At 40.4% G+C, this 22,439-nt stretch overlaps 1 protein-coding gene across 4 annotated transcripts in view; it reads right to left on the reverse strand.

Annotated features, from left to right (window-relative positions):
• DCLK1 (doublecortin like kinase 1) overlaps positions 1–22,439 on the reverse strand; it is a 1,138,541-nt gene that overhangs the window by 79,643 nt on the left and 1,036,459 nt on the right. For all 4 annotated transcript variants that reach the window (XM_078657178.1, XM_078657179.1, XM_078657181.1 and 1 more), the window contains 3 exons: positions 21,269–21,365; positions 16,185–16,265; positions 13,846–13,959 (listed from right to left, as the gene is read on the reverse strand). In XM_078657178.1, coding sequence (XP_078513304.1) covers positions 13,846–13,959; positions 16,185–16,265; positions 21,269–21,365 — 292 coding nt within the window. The remainder of the gene's footprint in view (positions 1–13,845; positions 13,960–16,184; positions 16,266–21,268; positions 21,366–22,439) is intronic.

A 22,439-nucleotide genomic window follows, 5' to 3' on the forward strand; every position in this document is an offset into this window, starting at 1 on the left:
AATACTCCTAGACCTACTCCCTTGCCTTTTTTCGAAATCTCTCCCGCCCTCCCGGTGCAGTCCAACTGAGTTCTGGCCTGGCTTGTTTACATACAGGGTGTTTTTATAGGTTATGAGTGGGTCTATGGGAGGCAAGGGGCCTCATTGTTTAAGAAGGAAGGCAAGGGAGTAGGACTAGGAGGGATGTATGTCAGTACAACGCGATCTTTTAGATCGCGGTACTTGACATCGCAAGTTTTACAACGCAAGTCGTTACAACGACTTGCGTTGGAGGGCGCGAATTTGGGAATTTTTTAATTTTATATTCCAACACTAGTCCCCGTAACAGTAGGGAAGGTGTTGGACTATAAAATTAAAACATTCCTTATCCCACAGCGCCATCCAGCGCAAGTCGTAGTAACGACTTGCGTTGTAATAGCTGCGGGGAAAAGGTCGTGCGGTGTAAACACTGCGTTGTAAATGACGTTTCCCGACTAGGAGTAATGCCATTATCAGTAAGTAATGGACGCATTATAAATGTTTAATAAATGAAAACCTGCAATTCCAGTAGTAAAAAAACCTGTATCGAATTTACTTATCAGAGTAGAGTTGTGACATCTCTCGTGACTTGTAACAAATAAATGACATAGCTAGTCAATTGTAATACACTATTAATGTCGATCTTTGACAGAAGGGAGATATTTATGGACATTATTTATCTTTTTCCATGCTGTAGGTCATTGTAGTAAATATATTTTCTACGCAATCTGAGTTGCATCATTTTTTACCTGACTTACATTAAACGGATTCTAATATCTTATTGCAAAAATGGTATGTCTAATTTCACAGTACAAACTCAGCTTTTATTATTCTTGTCTGCAGTGAACATGAAAGAGCAATATACCAAAGATTTGAGCAGTTTGTGGTAACTGTGTTTTAGTGACCATATATCATACAGAATGAAATATGATATGCAGCACATTAAGAGGATGTTGGAAGTCAACTTGGAGATCCCTGATCTTATAATTAATTCAGCCTTATTCCTCTGTATGACCATGGAACTCCATGATTACTTGCAATAGCCTTATGATGTACGGCAGGGGGTAATTTAACCCATATTTAAAGTTACTTCTTCCTTTTTTTGAGTTTGATACTTAATGTACAGAACTTGATATAAACAATTGGGTAGAAATCTCAAATAAGTGCAACACTGCACGATTTTTTAAACTCAGAGGCATATTTACAGGACCCTATCGCCACAGGAACGTCATTTTTAACAACGTTCCTGTGGCAATAGGGGTTTTGCCTTATTCACAAGGCTGTGTTAAGCCACTTAATATCGCTTAAAGCTGCCTTGTGAATAAGGCCCCCTTTCACGCTACACCTAGTGTGAAAGGGGTGGGCAATGGGTATTGTGGTGGGCATTCCGCCGCAACACCCATTGAATTTAACGCTGCCCCATATTTACAAGGGTGGCGTAAATATGGGGCAGCACCAAAATTAAAACCAGGGAAAACCTGGTCTTAACATGGCGTAACAAGGAGAAATGCTTTATTTCGCCTCGTTTTTTATGTTTCTATGTGTGCTGCATTCTGCAGCACACATAAAAAGAGCAAAACACCACTGATTGTTTATGTGCAGGAAGGTGCCCCTTCCTGCACATAAACAATCATTTAAAACAATTACGAGTTACAACTTCTATGTGTGCTGCATTCTGCAGCACATATAGAAGTTGCAACACGTCATTACATATTGTTTATGTGCAGGAAGGGATACCTTTCTGCACATAAACAATCTTTCCCTGCAACTTAGGCACCCTTGCACAATGGTGCAAGAGAGCCTGCGTTGGTGCTAGGCAGCTACATCTCGCGCCAGTGCTAAGGGAAAGGCTGGGGTGCAATTTATTCTTGTGAATATGGGGCATTCCTGCATTTGGACACTGTTGGAGCGCGGCGTTAGCCTTCTTGGCTTAACGCCGTGCACTGATAGTTTCCTAGTAAATATGCCCCATGGTTGTGCTGTTAAGATGTATTCCACACTGCAATGCAGGAAATATTGTATAGCCCCTACCTTCACTAACGATGGACCATTGCAATTATAGTGCAGCAGAGCGCTGCCTTTTTAGAACCAAAATCTTTTTAGAGAAATGTAGTGAATTATATTTTTTAAAAGCAACATATATATCTTCAAAAAAAGCCAAGCTAAATTTAGGAGACACGTCATTTTAAGGAATCTTTGGCAAAATAAATCAGAAAATCTCTACTGGGGAGGACCTGGGCAGTATAAATCATTGGTATGCGTGCTGGCAGTCCACTGCACAATGATTTGGGTGCTGAGAGCATATCACCACATATTGCATGAACAATGGATATGTGGAATGTGATGTTCAAATATGTTACGAATTAGTGAGAGCTTTGTTTAAAGAGAATCCATTCCTGTGAACGGTCCTGCAGCTCAGGCAATGACAAACAAAATCAATAATTAGGGCAAAGCATGACGAACAGTTTATATCCAGCAAAGAGACAGCATTCACAAACAAAATAAAACAAGGACATCTGCACACACAGTTTAAAAAGTTGAACAAAGTGAGCACCAGAGAGCATCACTTGACCACACTCGCCTCAACTAAGCCTGTTACTCTGTCAACCTGCAGAAAAGAAGTCCCTGTCCAGGATTTATTCAACCAGGGTGAATGCCAATCAGCTTAATCTGATAGTATCAGTTCCTGTAGCCCATGTGGCTTGCACCAGACCTTGTCTCCTGAAGTGAGTGTATGTTGTGCTGATCTTTCCTGCCAATGCAAGGGAAGAGATAATGTGTGGAACAAGTGGCTGGGAGATTGTGACTGCAAAGTGGGGCTGAACATTCAAAATATTGACTTCATGTGAATTTCCATTATTTCTGTACTAATCTGAAGAGCTACCAGTGTAAATTATAAATGACAGCTTAAACCAAATCAGAAGCAAACCAGTTGTTAAAATTGGCTATGCTTATATGAGTCTTTCTCTTTAAAGAAGGGAAGAACTTCTTTGAGAAGGTCATATATCACAATATCATCTAAAGAAAATAGTGTATGACATAAATATTGTGTCCTAAATATCGATAACAAAAAGAAAACATCCCAGTGGATGTAGAGTTTCTAATATTAACGCCAATTGGCAATATTTTTGTATAGACTGTCCTAGGACCTATACAGGTGTTTGAAAACTCAAAGTGGGCCAAAGTGGTGACATTCTGCTTGCTTCTTACCTCCTAAAGTTTCTAAAACTTTAACCACTTCATGAATTTGATGAAAAGCAATAGGGGTAGCAAAAATGTAAATTTTCCCCAGTATGGGACATATTCAGAGGATACTTTTTTTGAAAAATATATTTTGCAGGAATATTCTCCCTCCAAGAATTTAAGCAGCAAAATGTGCATGTGAGGTATAGCTGTGAAACGCGAATATGTTTTGCAGATTGTAAAAGTGTAAATTTACTTATAATGTTGCACATTCCTAATGAAAGCTGTACATTTCTGGACATATATTTGAATATGCAGTTGTAAAGTTGTTTGTATATCTGTATAAAACATACACTAATGGTTAATAAGTTGTGCTTGCAGAATTCTATCTTTATTTCTAATGTCCCATTCCCTAACTCTCCCCATATCCTTGCTACGGTGTTAGCATTTCTACGCACTGTTCAAAATGTCTATAGGTATGGTTGTTTGTACAGTGCTCTCCTGTGACTAGGCCAGCACCCAAAACTTCCCTGTAACAAATGGAGCATAAATAATACTGTATGTAGCAACAATGGAAATTAAAATGAAGCTGAGTGTAGAAGTGATTAGCCAGAGAAGAGAATAGGCCTGCCTGAGGTTAGTACTGCTTTTTCTGATTTATTTTGTAAATGGAGCTGGATTGCATACATTGGGCTTTCAATGCAAAAAGCCAGTTCACACACGGGAAATGATCCGTCCTTTGAAATTGGTTGGGTCCGTTTTGTTTAAGCCTTTTTGTCTGCAGCCCTTTACTGTTTTATTTTAATGTTAATTTTTTTAACATGGGTTCTATCAGGTTCGATCGGCTGCTTTCCAGTTCTGATATAGTGAGAAGCACTTTAGCTCTCTAAGTTGGCACTGTAATGAGCATGGCCCCCCCAGCCTTTGCATCAGAACGCTGGTTCCAGACGCTGAACAGTACCCAAAATCTAAAAGAATAGCTGCTGTCAAACAAATTAAATAAACTAAGTGATCTAAAGAGAGCGATCAACCAATCAGCAGAGTTTCAAGTCTTGGTGGGTGGAGAGTTTTGAGCTCAGAGACCCATCCATACACTGCCCTGTGTCCATTCACTTCTATACTGCGATTCTCTGGAAACAGCTAGCATCGACTGTAAATACACACTGACACCAGCACAAAATCATCCATGCCCCTTGTAGGTTTAGTCCTTGATCCACATAGCGTGAGGGCCACAGAGTGGATTTTCGGCGTTCACAAGAGCGGTTTTTACAGCATGGCTCCAGGACGCCCTTGAACCCTGGACTGCTGTCGGCCAAGCTGCAGCAAGCAGATGTAAGAACAAATATTTTGGATATGTCCGAAAGCCTACTTCTAGCATTAAGTTCACCACCTATCAAAAGTGCCTGGAGTCCACAAAGCCATAGTGCATGAGATGTAGAAGGGAAGCCTGTCAAGTATGTACGCTGAATGTCTCCGCAGACTTTTAAATCGCTATTTATTGCTGAGGCTAAAGCAGACTTTTTCTTTGCGAAGACCTGCCTAATGTACACGATTTATAAAACCCTAACTTGACATAGGAGCACCCATTTTACTAGTTTAAATAAAAATCCGATTGATTGGTGAAGTTATATTTCTAACCAAATGCTTTAAAGATGGTTTTTCAAAAAGTTACATAACTCCGCCTAAGCGCTGGCAACCCCCTATACTGAGTCTTACAATCCACACCTGCTGCGGTGACTGTCCAAGCCCACAACAACCTAGGAGAAGGTGTGACAACTGTCATCAGGACTTGTCGGAAGAACAACAGGGCCTTCTGGGGCAGTTGACCTGCTGGGAGATTCCTATCAGAAAGAAAACGGAAAATGAATTGCAGAACCGCACACATTGAAGAAATATCTGCCTGCTGCTATCAGAGGAATATGAGGGGGGCGGGGGAGAAAGAAGTCAGAAAACCTATACTGGCAAAGGACAGGCAGACCCTGCCTAGGAAGCTGAGCTTCTCTTAACTACACTAACACCTTGACAGATCTAGGTGTGAAAGAAATAGGAAGGGAATTGCCTAATTTAATAGGCAGGTCTATGGGCATAACTGGGGAGCTTCTGCATTTCAGACAGCCCTCTGCCATCCTAGAAAACACGTACAACAGTCCCTTCTGGCACAGATTTTGCCATTCATGGATAAAGACCTTGCCAATATGGGAAAGCTCAGAAAGAGAACTTTGTAAGAATAGATTCTGGGAACTCCCCCGAACAGTATTGAGTAAAGACTGTAATTTGGGGCTCCACTCACCTGGAAATCAGAACATTACTTGGAATTTGGAGAAATCAAAAATACTGTTGTTAGACCCTTCCTGCTGCCTGAGGGTTTGGATCATGTTTCCCCTTGAGCCCAAAAGCTCTGAAAGCTGTTCTTAGGAAGCTTGCTAAGTGAAGCCACAGGGACATTAAGGACAAGAAGGACATATTGGAAGGAGAAACATCTGACTGGTCTGGAATGGACTGCAGCTGGAGCCATTGCTTGAGATAGACACTGAGCCTTTCTCCTGCTTCTGTCTGTGCCCTGGTGCACTGAAAACTGACTCTGGGCGTATGGGAGCTTTAGATGTGACCAAGAGAAAGACATCCAGTTCTCTATGAAGTTGGGACTTAATTTGTGCCATGTCCCTAAAGCAGTGTGATAGGGAAGCCTTGAATCGATGACCCGAGTCTTCCAGAAGAGTTTCTGAAGGTTTGGGAACATTTGGAGAACCAGGAACGAAGAAAATAACGTTGTGCTATAAGGTCTGAATGTGCAACATTTGCTTTCTTCAGCCTTTGGAAACAGAGAAATATTTCTGCTACAATGCAGCTTTTGCAAGTCATTTACCAAAAAACCGAAATGTTTTATGGCCATTTTCTAGAGGGATTTCATTTGTTTCAGTGCTGAAAGTGAATGCACTGCTGACCCCTAGTGGTCTATTTTGAAATGCACACAGTCTCGTAGGATGAAATTGGCTTTTGAGGTCTTCATTGTTTTCTATGGACGCTTTCTGATTTTTTCTTTAAAGATTGTTTTTATGTGCCACTTTCATCATTAAACTGTGACCCTTTTTTCCCAACAAGATCCGCTTGTGGTCAAGAAAGAGATTGTCCACACTAAGTGACCTGTTTACTGTTGGTGAGATTATAGACTTTACAACACTTTATAATAAACCTCCTGGACAGTTTCTTACCTATGACTTTATTAAACAGGCCCTTCATGACCTATTGTGAATGCACATTTTGGAGCCTTCTACTCATTAAATATACCAAATGTTATACACTATGGGAAATGGCAGTCAGCTAATAAAGTGGCTTTACCGGGGTGAATCCACAGCACTCCTTTGAGCGCTGTAGGAATTGGACCTGTCACACCCACTGATGCTGAGTGGAAAAAAAGACGGAAATATCCACATGTAAGTGTCACACAATGCTCAATTTAAGTATATTCTTTCATTTACGGTTTAAAATAGAGCGTACCTGACACCTAAACGTGTCGGTAGAATTAATCCTGGTGAGGACTTGGTGGCCCCTGATGCAGTGGTTAATTTGTAAAAAAAAAATGCAGGGCTCTCATCAGGAGGTAGTTTGCACCAGCCCATTTCTCCTGTTAGTGCCGCCTAAAATAGAAGCAACTACTAACCATGAAAGTTGGCAGAGGATGTGGCATAATGGCCAGAGCTGCTGACTTTGGAGATGGGGAATCAGGTTCGAGTCTCAGCGTTGGTTCAACATCTTGTGATTCTGGGCAAATCACTTAATCTCCCTGTAAATTAATGTGCCCTTAGCTAGTGCTCATTAAAAGCGCTGTTGTTGATGGTTAAGTGCTGGTGAGCACCGGACACTACCAGCTCAAATTAGGCACTACCCTGATGTGGCAAATTTGATGCCAAACTGCCTCACATGATTAGGGTTTGCAGCTCTCTGTTGGCCTATTTGTCTAAGGTTGTGAAACTACTGTCCACACAACAGGTTGTCCACAGGTTAACTCTCTCGAATTCTTAGAGCTAGACCTTTTACCCTGGCCAAAGAATGACAAGGCTTCTATTAAATTCATAGACCTGGCACTGCTCTTAGCAAAGAGAAGCATTTCTTTAAACTGGAAAAGTTTCACCTCTCCCTCATTAGAGACATGGAGTAGTCTTACTCCTCTTGGGTTAAGTACGCTTCTCCACAGGGAGGGAAGAGCAGGTTTGAGGAATAATTTCTTAGCATAAGCCTGGGATCTGCTAGTGAAAGCGTTTGAAGCCCTTGTCAAAAATAATGATGGCCCTCCATAGACGCTCCCATATACATCGTATTCACTTTATGCTTCTGCTTCACATGATAGAGACTCTAGGGAGAAGATTAAGTAGGCTTTTGCCTCAGGGTTGCATCACTTTTATGGTGCAGCCCCAACGTAAAATCTATTTTGGTATTTACAAAGCCATGCAAGCCATGCAAAGCGTGGCTTTGAGTGACTTTGTTAGATTAAAAAAAGTAATGCAAAACTGCGCTATGTGTTGCCTTGTGTTGCCTTGAATCTGGAGGCATTACATGGGAAGGTTATTCACCTTCAGGCGGGCCATTAAAACTTTCCTGTTTTTTGCTTCCAAGTAGCTGCCTCTTGTTTTTCTTTTCCCTTCCCTTTGTGTGTTATGTTATAGTACCTGTCTAGAGCGCCAGGACGCCCCTTTGCTGGGGCATCTGTGCGCTATAAAAATACAAATAACATAACATAACATGCATTTTGACTCAAACCCAAATTTCCGATGGACAGTAAACATAGGTTTGCGCCAAATGTTGCTCCTACCTGAGGAGAATTTATCTTTATTTCTCCTCATTATTTCCTCTTTGCGTGTTTGCTACATTCTGCCTCTAAGAATAGTTTTGTGCAGGACGGTGGCCCATACTGTACAAAAGCTGTCTGCATAAAGGTGCCTGAATTGACGATAGGCTGCCAGATTCATTTCTGCTCACTCTCTTTGATGTAACTCGGTACAGTAATTTCCCTTGCCACGCTGTGTTGCTTCAAAGTTTAGTAAATCTGACCCAGGTGCTTTATTGGTACGGACACTGTCAATTCCATGCTAACCTTCTCTTTCTGTTGGATGAGGGGAAGGTTAGCACGTGTTTAGGTTTTGTTTCTTTTAAATTGCAGAAACTGTATCATAATGCTACAGCTCCTGAATAGCACAAAGGTTGTGTACTTTCTGCATTATATTACCTACTGCTGCATAATTGTGCAACATGTGCAAAGCCACTTTTGATAATGTGCCAATAAATATACATTTAAAAACGGAGTTCCTTTTTGCTAAATTGGTTGGGACCTTCATATTGTTCTGGTCCTGCAAGAATACTTTACGCAACCAGGGGTAAGCTAAGAAATCCTCATTGAAGCCTGCTTATTGCCTTTGGGTCATATTCACTTAGCGTTTTGGGAGTTCTCCACTCTATAGCCCAGTTTGTCACACACATAGTCTCTGGAAACTCTACAAATTTGAAATTCTTATGTTCCACACTGTCAGTAGGCCAGCGTGGGTAATGTCTGGAGTCAGACCCTTGAGGGCAGAAAAATGCCCCAATCATTCCATGGATTGCCCCTGTGAATATCCTACTCTGTCCACAAATCATGCATTAGGTTTAGAGACATTACTTGCTCTCACTTGTCTTCCTTAACCCCTCCCCTGCTGGTGACGGAACCACTCCATCATCAGCTGCGGTTGCGCAGTGCTGATGACGGAGCCGTTCCATCACGGCCCGCTCGGCACGCCTGCGTGGCGCGGATTCCGCGCCTGCGCTGAGCGTTCCATTGAGCGGGCGGGGCCGTGACGGAACCGCTCCATCATGAGCACAGCGCAACCGCGGCTGGTGACGGAGCGGTTCCGTCACCAGCATGCGCCCGCCGTGCGCCCGCCCCTCCCCCTTAGCACTGCGGCGGAATAGCCGCCGCAGTGAAGGGGTTAATCTGAACAGTGTCCAACTAGGGGTTGTAGAGCCAAGTTTAATTTACCCACAGACTTAGTTATGTGCTGTATCTGGTGTTTGCACCTTAAAATGCTCTTTGTAGACCAAGAGGAATTCAATGCAACAGATGTAGCCCCTTAAAGGTGTGCATGGAGTGGTCAAGTCCTGTTCCCAGTCAGCATGCAAGTACAAAGTACTAGTAGAGCTTAGTGGCACTAGCTAAGCTGTTGTGCAGTGGACATGTGTAAAAGAACTAGTCTAATCTGAAGATAAAATCAATGTGTTATAATCCCCTGCACATCTGGTCCTAAGTTGCAGGATCAAAATCTACTAAACAATGTTCTAGTTCTGTTAAAATTGAAATAATCTAACGAATAATGTAACTTTGTGAGTCAATAGGTGTCCCATTGAGCTTTTTTCAACCACCCAGCAAAGAGATCCATGGTTTGTGAAACTTGCAATATGAGGGTATGCCAAGGGCTGCTTTCCAGTACCTTACTTCCTGTCTCGGCCACTGATAGGCCTCTTGCACACGCCAAGCCAAGTGGTTTAGCTTTGTATGAGTGGTGAATGATAGAAGATTGTTTTCATTGACCCACAAGTTCCACACCATTCAAGGCTGGCGCCTCCCTTGTTTTTTCGGCAGATCAGTAACTCCTTCATCCTTCTCAAAATAAACAGAAATACATTTTCTGCAAGCAGAACTCCTGGTGCCTACTATACTTCCATTGGAAAAATGACAAAGTACCTCTCATGGTACAAGGGCCAACCCAGACAGTATAGCCTGAGTTATACATATCTAAACACCTACACAAAAAAATCCCAAAATCCTGGCTCTAATTCTTTGTTACCTACAAAAATTAACTACAGTGTGACAATGTCCCAACCTCTGGGACCCCGAACTCTTCTCATACCAGGCCAACCACGTTTTCCTGCCTCCAGCCCTGGCGACTTTTTCATTTTAAGTGGAATGAGAGCAGCAATGTGGGCAGGGTAATTCAGAATAGTTGAGTTTACAATTAAAGTAACATTGCATCTCTCATATAGGACTAGATAACAATCTTCTATCACTTCTTTGTTTGAATTATGGCTAGGTTTCCTGTGAGTTTATTGGAATTTCAAGAAGCCAGACCCTCAATTTGGATACAAAAGTGGACTTTCCGGTGCTCAGATCTAGACCAGAAGTTGGCAGCTCTACTGCGGGAACCCAGACCTTCCAATTTACTAGCAACCCCCTGGGAACAATACCACCATGAAACCACCACATACAAGGTCTCTCTGCCCACTGGAGCTATAGAGGATCAGGCTAACACAGTGGATCACCCACCAGTGGTTCAGCATCGGCCTCGTCTTCACTTGAGCTGCCCTGTGGTCATATCCTGTCTTGGAGGGAAGGACATTCGTATGCACGACCCAATAGAGACAACACCAGTGAGGGTGTTAAAGCACTAGACCTAACAAGAGTCTTCCTCTCCCTTAGCACTCAGCTACCAACACCATCACTTGCACTTAAACTGAGCTAATGTTCAGGCATGCTAATCCATACACTTTAGCTGTATGTTCATCAAATGGAAAATAATATTTGTTGTATTTATGAGGAACTGTTAACTCCTTAGATTCAAATGATTCTAGCAACTCGTATTTAGCTTTGGAGATACCAGTCCAATTTCTTCACTCCGGTGAACGGGAGCTGCTGGCAATGTGTGACTATGCTTACAACAGCGATTCAAAAGATGGGTCATTCAATCTAATTTAGAATATACTATTCATGATCAAAATACATATATCTTCACCATGTATTGTATCTCAAATATATAGTAGTTTTTAACTGTTGCATCATTTATAGTTTTGTTGTGATGCAAAAGAAACTGGGTTACATACAGTTTACAACCTTGCGGTGGGCTACCTCCCACTTTCCTCTGCAAACAAGGACATGAGTTAAGAGGAGAGAAGCAATGGAGAATGTGCCAAAAGTTGTGGATAATCCATTCATACATCTGGTGGTATAAATGTCATACATATTGTACTCTAGTGGTGGACATGCTGTCAGTGGAAAAATCTTTTGCTTCGTCATCCACTCTGCGAGGATTTCAAGCTGACTCAGTCAGACACAATGGCTGCACATCTGCCCAATCAGGATTGACCACCATGTGTGGCGAAAAAACTACACTATAAACTGCAATGGAAAATTGGTGGACTTTCATGAAAACCTAAGTATGGTGCCTGAAGAACAATGGGAGGATCCGACATGTAAGCAAGTATGCAATGAGGACAATTGGTCTGGCTTTAATGTGGTACCACATATAAACAAAAGCTGATACAAATGCAGAAATTCTGCATGCATGTATTAGCACAGGTTTCTCCCAACGGGTAGCTCGGGAGCTAGTGGTAGCTCACAAGCATCCTAGATTTGATCTATGAATTGAAGTTAAGCCTAGTACCTTAGTAAGGGAGTCTGTGTATATTGTAGAATGCAGTACTGCTGATATGAAGACCCTTAGAGTGACATTCACTCAAAGTAATGGCTGGGCATCATGATAACAATCAAGCACATACTGTGTCGCCATATGGGGTCTGCCACATGACCGTCTGTCTCCACTCTCAATCTAGCTAAGTCACAAGGAAATTGGCCCTGATGTAGGCCCGCCTCTATCAGTCACACCATGACTGTGAACAATCGTCCTGGAAACAAGATTACCAGCAGTAGCATGAGCAGTAACCAGTGCTAACCCAATGAAGTGTGGAACTGCGGAAGTCAGAGTGAAAATGTGTTAGTTAGGCGAATAATGAGTCCAAAAGCTGAGGAGAGCAGGATATGCATTCAGAGCTGAGACAACTAAGAGACTCATATTCATTCATATGTGTATGTAGATGCATGTGTGCACATTTATGTGGGGGTCTGTGTGACATTGTGTTCCTCCTCAAGAAACAGTGTCTCTTCTTTTATTAGTAGCCATTTTTGGTAAAATTGTCCATTCACTAACTGGATTTGCTGGAAGCAAGTGCCAAGACTTAGGGCATTATGACATTTGGCCCGTATATTCCTATGGGAATGATGACAGTGGTTAATAAACCCATTAGAATTACAAGTTGGTTTTTTTCAATGGGTATTCGGCTGCTAAAAAGAATTTGAAAATCTAGAGGACAACGTGCAGAAATAAGTGTTGAAACATTGTTTTATACGTGTGATTCCCCAAAAATGTGGATTTTCCATTATTCCACAACACCAGAAATATTGGTACCTCCAGTGATAGTAATTCTGGTGTGGGGGAATAACAGGAATTTTTCCAAGCAACTAGTAATCTGTCCATTAGTGCACAACATCAAAATCACTTTTTATCCACACTGTTCAAGTTTGTTCCCAGCTGAATATTTCAGACCGGTCACCGACGTACACACGTTGGAAATTTGTATCGGGGGTAAGACAGAAAACAATGTGTTTTTTTGTTTTTTACTCAAAATGTGTGAATAGGTGAAAAACCAAGAAAAATCTATTTAAATGTCTTTGTTGATGTATGTAGTGCACAACCAGAAAGTGCCTTTTTGTACTGGTGCTATTTGATGGCAACATGTTGTCTTTAGAATCAAGGTGATATGTAGAGATAAGAGTCTGAATTGCTAATTAATTTCCATTATTTATTCTTTCCGTGTCCTAGTTTCTTGTGATATAACTACTGTTGGAGTGTCTATATCGCTGACCCTTCAGCATAAGATTCCTGAGCATCACCTATCTGTTGGCTCTATGTGAGACAGTGATGTTCAACAAATCCTCAGTTTTTTTGTTCAACTGCACTAAGCATACTGGAAGTTGTAAGCCCTTTTCCAACAAAGTGAAATGTGAACCTGCAAGTCCCAACATACTGAATAGTGTTAGAAGAAAAATGAGGACTATGTGAGGGGCACCGTCACTGTACGAGCTGAGGTAACAACTATGAGCCTTCTCCCTCCATTAGGGAGATCCTAGTTCTGGTAGAAGATCTTTTTTCCCATGTGGAGCTGAGCACATCAAGGTAAAACCCCTAATGAGACAGTCTGGCACAATTCTAACTCATAAGATGGTTGTAGTCTTGAATGTTGAGAGGGAATATTGCTATAACTTAATATCATACCACACCGAGCTGTAGTCGATTGTGATGAGTGACTTTGAATCAAAACAATCAGTCAATACACTGTTAGTCTATAATACTTTGTTATCATATGTTTCTTCTGTGATGTCTGCAATGATACCTGTGGATATATTTAAAAAAAGTTAATAAATATATACATATTGTAGTTATAACAAACAAAATATAGAAAGGGAAGTGCATGTAGAGAAGTACAGTTTTCCAATTCCTAACTCCACATCTCTGTACCTTGAGGACATATATATCATCCAGGTACTTATATGTGGAGTTAGGTCTAGAAAATCATCACATACCTATTGATATGTTGGGTTCGCTGTTTTGACTATGATATTAAGGTACAACAATATTCCCTACTTGACATTCAAGGCTCACACCCAAAAGATAATCAGCTGACGGAGCAGGAGAGGTCTCTTTGAGGACAAACACCTTTTATGCAGTCATGCCTAGACTCTGCAGCAAGAGAAGTCCTAATAGATCATGCCTTTTCCCCTCCTCTGACAGCCCTAGCTCTACCGGCTCTCACCACACTACAGAATGGTATATTGCAGATGCTTACTGCTATCACAGAGACTCCGGCCGCAGTGCTGTTGGGTTTTGGCCCCGTGTTGAAGTGCTTCTTTATCTTTCCAGCCACCGACAGCTGATGATCGTTTTCCGGAAGGCCATCATCCTGCAAATGAAAAATGAGATAGATTCTCAGACCCACACTCACAAAAATCAAGGATAAACATAGCATTCCTTACTGTGTTTAAAAACATCTACACTGCTTGAGAAGGACTTAAACCAATCATTCACCATAGATCCAAATACACTGCATATTTCCTTGGAATAAACTGTGAGAGACGCTGACTTCAGCAGTTGTGTCACTGCCATTAATGGGAGCCTCAACGGTGAATTACTGTCTGCTGTATTGCATCCCCCACATTCTAGTTCAGTATTGAAAGCTCACCATTTGTCTATGCCTGATTTCCAAATCATATAGAGGTTACAAGTTGCTTCTGATCATTAGCAGAGAAGGCAGACCAGAAGCAAAAAATGTAGTACTGCACCTTATGCTATATTACTACGTCCCGCTTTAGTGTAATTTTAACTATGTACTAAAAGGTTTCTTTTCTATAGTGGCCTCTTTATGGTGGTGGTTCTACTGATATCATGGCCACGATGCCACAGAAGTGTTCTGCTTTACTATCTGCTTAAGTTTGTAGAGGTAGCATAAAATTCTAGTGTTGTGGTTCAACCACAGTGACACAGAAAACTTGAATTGAAAATGAAAAATAATACTATGTAATATATACTTTATCTGGCTAGTCTGTATGAAGCCTTTAACAACCCAATCCATACTTGAAGGTCAAAATGGGCTGCACAAGTTCCCCACAATTAACCAGCGGGATGCCCTCTGTAAGCTGGAGGCCTTACACATTCCATCACATGTGCATGTATCAAACATAAACTCATTGGGAGGATCACTATCAATCAGGATTGGCGGACATAGGCTGGAAGTAGAAGGATCAAGGTCATATAACGACCAACTTCATGAGTGGCTGAGATTGTTGATTTTCTCTGTAACTATATCCCGCTTTCTCACCACCCTGCAAAGGTGTAGGTGGTGGTTTATTTTTGGTAATGAGTGAACACATGATGAATATGTGTCTTTACAACGCATGCTTTAGATTGAATGCCAATACAACGCGGTCGTTACAACGACCACGTTGTTACAATGCGAACCATTACATCGCAAGTCATTACAACGACTTGCTGTAGGGGGCGTGCTGGACTTAGTAATAGTATCATTTACTATTCCTACTCCAGTTTGTGCAACAGCAGGGAAGGTGATGGATTGTAAATCCAACACCTTCTGCCCCCTACAGCAAGTCGTTGTAACGACTCGCAATGTAATGGTTCGTGTTGTAACAATGCGGTCGTTGTAATGATCGCGTTGTAATGGCATGCGATCTAAAGCATGCATTGTAAATGCTGTTTCCTGCACAGGATGTATGTTCTACAGATGATTAGGGGCTAAGCTGTGTAGAATATGACTGTAGAAAAATGGAATGAATTTAATAGTGGTGTGATGAGAGTGTCATTCAGCAAAATTTGAATTTGGGCTTTCACCTTGTCTTGAAAACACACATGATCTGAGCCACCCCTCTGAATGGTGGCTTTACTCTAGATATGTGAGTTGATAATGTAAAGCCTGTTGGAGTTTGTTTGAACCCCTATAGTCTAATGTGCATCATAACTACAGCAAAACCACAACCCCGCATGCAGCACATCCGCAGATCACTTACTTATTGTGAATAGTCGGTAAGTACACATAGCCCTAGTGAACACCATGAAAGTCACGAGGATGACCAGGATATTAAACAAGCATTAGTAATGCCAATTGGTCTGACTTTAGAAGAATGTTGTACAGGAATGCAAAGTATTACGAGTCAGTAGCATGGGAATGAATATGTATTTGTTAGGAAGCAAAGAACTGTGAAATAATATTGGTGCAGGTTAAAAGGTCAAGTGACAGTTGCACTGTCAAACTAGACCTAAAATTCCATGTAGGTTAATGACTGCTCTTCTCCCATTTGTGCTCCTGCCAGAAAAAAAAAATCTACAAATTATCTTGTTATCTAAGGCACTGTAACAGCATTACAGTGTTATGTGTGTGCCCCTGAATGTTCAAGCTCGAGCTGCTGAATAAATAAACACAAGGATCACAGCTGTGTGTAGGGCAAGCACCTGTTTGTGGAAGCACACACGTTCTGCCCAATCAAAATGTACTCCTGACTCTGAACACGTGACTCTTGTAATGCTCACAAAATTGGCTGGCCTTGGTTGTGCTGTCAAGCCAGACCATTAAACCAGAACAAACAATAATCACCATTTGACCAATGAGCTACTTACGATAACCCAGGGGTGTTCAAGTACTTGCAAGGCCGAGAATCGCTGGTTGACATCTACCTGAAGCATCATTGTGATCAGTTCCTGTAAATGAGCAGGAGAATCCACGTTAAGACACTGTCACAAGGAAGGCAAGCTCTCTGCTTTCCTAAACAATGCACTCCTCCAGATGGCATGAATCATTTTTATCAAACCCTAGCAAACCATCTTTAGTGCCTGGTGAATCACTGCAGATTATTAATTAACACAATATTTATGTGATCATTCAGCGGGTGCATATGTCAAGTTCGCTAATTAGTAAGAACAGAAACATGTTACACAGAGTTAGAATATGAAAAGTGTAGAAAAATATCAGGCAAACAAGCAAAGAATTCAGAAAAAAGATTTGGGTAGTAATAGAAAATGCTCGAATTTCAGGAGAAAACTTTGATGGGAATCCACTGCCATAAGGCAATAAAGGTGCAGGAAATTCCACCAATAGCTTTACACATCCTGTAGAAATCTAGGGAAATTTTATTGGTACCCATCTCTAAATCAGTGCTGTAAAGAATTTAGAGAACAGATTTATTGCATAATATATTGCAGAGAATATATTGCAGGGTCGATCCTTTCGTACCTTTTTAAGTTGAAATTTGGCTCAGTTATTCAATGAGCACATCTATTCCCAGTTTGTAGAGAAATATGTATGACACAGTATCTAAAGACAGAAAATTACCCTGTCAAAATACTGTGCCCAGAATATTGAATTCCACAATATTCTGGAGATAAATACATATAGGTAAATACAGATTTACCAGTTTTAATTCCACATCTGCATACCTTGAAGATGTACATGTATTCAAGGTACATAGGGTAGAATAAACAATGTAAAATTATCCTTACTAATATATACTGAATGCTATGTTATCTTGGGAGTCGATACTCTGGATACAATATTTTGGCAAGACAATATTTAAAACATCTATATTTTGGTAGAACATCAGTGAAAATGTTAATTCAACTGAGTGTTCAATCTTCAATATCATAACATTCATGTTTGCTTTTGTTCAAAGAGTTTACTAAGTTCTGTAAGTCTTCTAATCTTGACCTATTCATTTCTGTTATAGACTCATTGACAGACAAAAAGCATGGTCCGGATAAATTAATTGTTGATGGAGATTTTATCATCCACGTATGTAAGAGCCCTCTTGATTCAACTTACTAATATGTTTAAATGCACTGTGGTAGAATGTTACGTCAGACCATACCAGGGAGGGATCAGAACGTAATGCAATCTTAAACAGCTAGAACCTTGTCTTTTCCTTGGACAAATAGGTAAATTCTACAAATTCATACATTATACCAACTTTTACGCGAAGGGATTGTGTCTCAATAATTGAATATATTTTTGTATCTGCACCCCTTTTCATGATGATTTCTAATTTTGGTATACTTCCTAGCCTGTTTAGTGACCATAATCCGCTCTCTCTCTCTCTCATTAAGTGGGTTGAGTTTTCTAATTTGAAGTCTGCCAGGGTTACAGGGAGTGTATTCTCCAATAAATCAAGGCAGGCGACTAAGGTCGTCACATGTGGAGTTTATGCATTTTTAAACATTCCATTTTCTCTGGTTGTATACAAGAGCGCTTTATATGTCTGGATTTGTACGCTACTAATGGGGCGATCCTAACCGCTTTTGAGGACTCTCTCATAAGGTGACAGTTTTACTTAACATATCTGCTGTTAATACCAATTTATTTGATCCAAAATGTTTCTACCATAATTGCTCCAAGGCATTACGAAGTTTGAATGAAGCTTTAAAATATGCACCTAGAGACAAGGAGTGCATTATAGCTTGTCGGAGGTCTTACAAATTTGAACGAAAAAAGCATAAAACCATCATTAGAGATATAGCTTGGGGTGACTTAGTGCAAGCAAGTGTAAGTAAAGACAGCGCCCTGTTAATCAGCCTTATTTTGCGCACAGAAATGTCCGGCTCTATGCCACCATATTACTGCTATCCAGTGCATTGCTCATGTTGAAGGGGTTTATAATTGTATGCCTATTCTAGCAAACAATGAACTGGGTTTGTCCGCAGTAGCGAGGTCTAATCTCGTACTTACATTAGAAGAAGCCAATAAGGGAGACTTAGCTTTGTTAAGAAATAGGGACCCAGCGTGTGATGGAATACCCCCTGACTTTTTCATTGGTGATATTGAGATTTGGGGACCAACACTGACATTGGTTTTAAATGCAGCCGTTAGGCAGGGCCCTCCATCCTCTTGGACTACCTCAGTAACAGTCTCTATATTTAAGAAAGGTGACCAAGACAATCCACAATGCTATAGACCAATATCTTTTCTTGGCTTTGTTTTGAATGTTTTGGGGAGGGTGCTATTGGATAGGTTATCGAGACAAATTATGGAGTAAGATTTCTCTATAGGGGTGGACCTTGACATTGTTTATTTCTTGAGAGATTTACACACAAATACTACAGAATCTGTTGTTACACTAAGGACTATGGAGGTACCAATTTTATTTAGAACTAATAAGGGGGTTCGACAAGGGTGTATCCTTGCCCATTTTTTGTTCACCCTCTGTTGTAATTTGTCAGCAATTAGGTTAGCATTAGTAGAAGCCATCCTGTATTTAGAGGTTATCTTGTCCGTTTTGTGGAATCCATTTTGTATTTCTGGCAGCCATCTTGTTTGCCATGTGCTACCACGTGCATGCCATGTGCTCTGTCCTACGTTGCTGTTGTGTGCCCTTGAAATCTGCTTAGAGACAGGTTATATTTAGCCTCTTCTACTTCGCACATGCTCAGTTGAGCTTGCAGCTGTCCTTGCAGCTGTCCCTAGCCTGTAACTGTCAGGTTGTGTTCACCAGAATTTGCAACTGTTAGCTCCTCCCACTTGTTGACTGTGCATTTTCTGTATGACCTTATATGTACCTAAAACCTTCTTCTTGTACTTGTACCGCCTTCTTTTGAGCCCCTGTGTGGGTATAAAAGGACCAAGCTCCTTCCATTCAGTGTGCTACTTCACACATTACCGAAGGGTGTTGTGTGAATGTAGTTCCACCTCATGAGGTTTAATAAATCTTGTATTTTCTATTCCAGTTTCTGTGCCAACTTCTATTCTATGGTCTGAGGACTCTGTGCAGAGAAGGGCGAACCCCTAGCACTGGTAGGCCTTGCTGAGGCCCACCACTACACCTCTACATAAATGAGCTAGAGCAAGTTCTATTTACTGTTAAGGCTGACCGTCCTAAGACAGGTATGTGCTCACTTCTGGTTTTGCTATTTGCAGACGATGCAGTGCTGACGGCCAAGACATCAGTTGGTCTAAAGTTACTGTTGAACAAATTTGTAGGTTTTAATGATATCCTAGATCTTTCTGTCCATTTTAGTGAATCTTTTGTTATGGTGTTGGGCCCTCGTTCAACCAGAACAAAAACATTTAGGATGTGTAGTTACACCCTGTCTATAATTACGGTTTTCCCCTATCTGTTTTTTTTTTTACGCCAGCATGAACTGGAAACCCCTGACTGCTGGCAAGGAAAGAGGAGTTTATTAAGGGGACTGCAGTTGTATCTAGTTTTGCCCATAGACTAAGGAGTAGACCACCCCAAGCTTTTACAAAGATTTACCATAAAAGTTTATTTCTAAGGTCACATACAGCAGTGATTTCTGGGAATACATGAGGACCGAACATTTGCAGACGTTTGAAAACATGTTTTTAATGTGGTTGCTGGGCATTAAGGTTTGGAGGAGGACTGAATCTCACTTGAACAGGGTGATTCTTAAGAACTGTTTATTACTTGTCCATGCATCTAAGATTCCTTCAATTGCGCATATCAAGGAGACATTTAAAAGTTTGGGGAGGGAAAAATGATTTCTCAGTCCCCAGGCCATGGTTTTCAGAGAGTTGAAATGGGGGAGGGAAAAAATGTAGTCATACATTATTTATGTTAAAAATTATTTGTATTATCTTAAATACAAGTGTGTGATGTGCATTGTGTCCCACGTGAACAATGGAAGAAATAATACCAATAAAGTGCATTACATTTATACAGACAGCACACAAAAGAAATGTACATGTTTCCAAAACTATAACAATCAACAAACGGGTAGCTGGTTTGTTTGTATGTGACACATACAAACAAACCAGCTAGCCGATTCCTTTGATTGATACAAGGGATTGGCTTCATTTGATAATTTTTCTATGTGGTCATTAGTTATAGTTATAGGTATTTTAGAAAATACGAATAATGTACAACACAGCTAATGTTAACTATACATTTTTTTCCTATTGCATCCTTGAACAGTACAATTGTATTCTGCCAGTAAGCTTGTTTTTGAACTGTTTATTATACATTCCTAATAATTACCACCGTTCTTCTGATAGTACTTTACGTAGGAGCAGGCTAATCACTAGCAAGACACTGATTCAGAAGTATTCTGAGCAATGCAACAACAAAATAACATGATTCTACAATAGAAGACACTTCAAGCTGAGGATGTTGTTCTGTATTTTGTATACTAAGGGAACTAGCATTGGTTGCGCAATGTCTGCTTTGTAAGATCTGCTTTGTCCGTTATGCTGTTTGTTCTTTAATGTTATTTTATCCCCCTGTTCTCGGAATGTAAATGCCATTAATAATAGACACTAAATTACATTAGGAAAAAAGGCATTAACTGGGGAGATTTAATTGAGAGGTGGTCACCATAACTACAGGTCACATTATGAATATACACTAGGAACTATGTATTGCCTTCACTCAGTTAAAAGCTATCATAGGTGGCTCCAGTAACATTAATACTTTGTCAATCGCACATTCCCACTCAAGAGAAAGATAGATGGGGATTTATATTCGCTTGGAATGTTGAAGCATAATTCTACTCTAACTGTGATCTAGTTAATGCAATTATGGTGAAGTCTGGTCGTCCTCAAAATACTGCTGGATCAATCAGGAGTATCTGTTTAAATGTAGAAGAAGGAAGACTCTATAAATTCTGTTACATTTCCAAATTTATCTGCATTTCGCTCACTCATCTTCAAAAATTTGGGAGAAACAAGACGTCCATTGAATTTTAATTCTAGGCAATACCTTTGCAGTGTCAGAAACATTATCCCAGTAAGGCGACGGGAAATCCATCTGGCCCATCAGAATCTGATCAAAAAGCACCTCTTGGTCATCTCCACTTCTGCAAAAACAAATTCACAAAACATGAAGGCAACGGAAGGCACCAATCAATCAGTCTATCCCGTCCAACCCATATTCAGCAAAACTGTCTCTTAACCAAGACGTTTTTAAATGAAACTGCAATGACTGTAATGTACCTTCTGATGCCGTCTTTAACTTGTTTGTCTTCCGCAACAGGCTGTGTCTACCAACTTTATGTCAGAATGTCATGCAGGAAAATATCGTCCTACAAAAATATAGCCAGATTATCAGCTACCACAATATTAGGAAGTATATGTATTCAAGTATAGAGTTACTATTCTTAATTCCACACCATGATTGAGTCAAATGCCCTGTTCTACCCCAACAATTGCAATAAATATAATATTATATTTTGTATTTCTGCTAATCTGGATTATAACAATAATTTTTTTATGTGTAGGGGTTTAGTCGAAACCAGGCTGGAACAGGTAAAATTTCTGCTGTATTGTAAAATCACAAGTAAGGCAGTTGTTTCCCTGTCTAAAGTGTTGTTTCCCTGTATAAAGTAATTGATACAAGCAATCTGTATGGCAGTAAAAATGGTTTTTCTCAAGTCAATGTTTCTGAACTCTGTGAATGTTTTTATTAGAACAGTTGCTCGAAATAATATGTGTTATTGGGACTCCGAGACTCCGTACTCCGTCACAACAAAAAGTAAAAAAGAAAGGCGCAAGTTATAGTTACTTTAGGGTATGAGTTATGTTTACTTAAGATAACTATAAATGCTGAAAATCAGTGGTTTTGTTTGTTTAATATAGTATGCTGCAACTGCCATTTTCACCTGCCTATAACTCACTTTAACTTTTGTTCTTTTCAGTGATATATGTGTATATGTGTATATATGTTTGTGTGTGTGTCATGATACATATACGTGGAATTAAAAACAGTACATCCATACTCAGCTTTGTTTACTTACCTTTGCAATATTATGGTTGTCGATATGAGGGCTGCAATATTGTTTTTGTAGGACAATATTTAAATCACAATATTTTGGTTGAATACTGTTTCAACCCTTCTTGTGTCATGGTTTCCGTTAACATTGCCAGCGCACTAT

This window comes from Lissotriton helveticus, chromosome 8 (genome assembly GCF_964261635.1).
Source record: "Lissotriton helveticus chromosome 8, aLisHel1.1, whole genome shotgun sequence".
Classification (NCBI taxonomy): domain Eukaryota; kingdom Metazoa; phylum Chordata; class Amphibia; order Caudata; family Salamandridae; genus Lissotriton; species Lissotriton helveticus.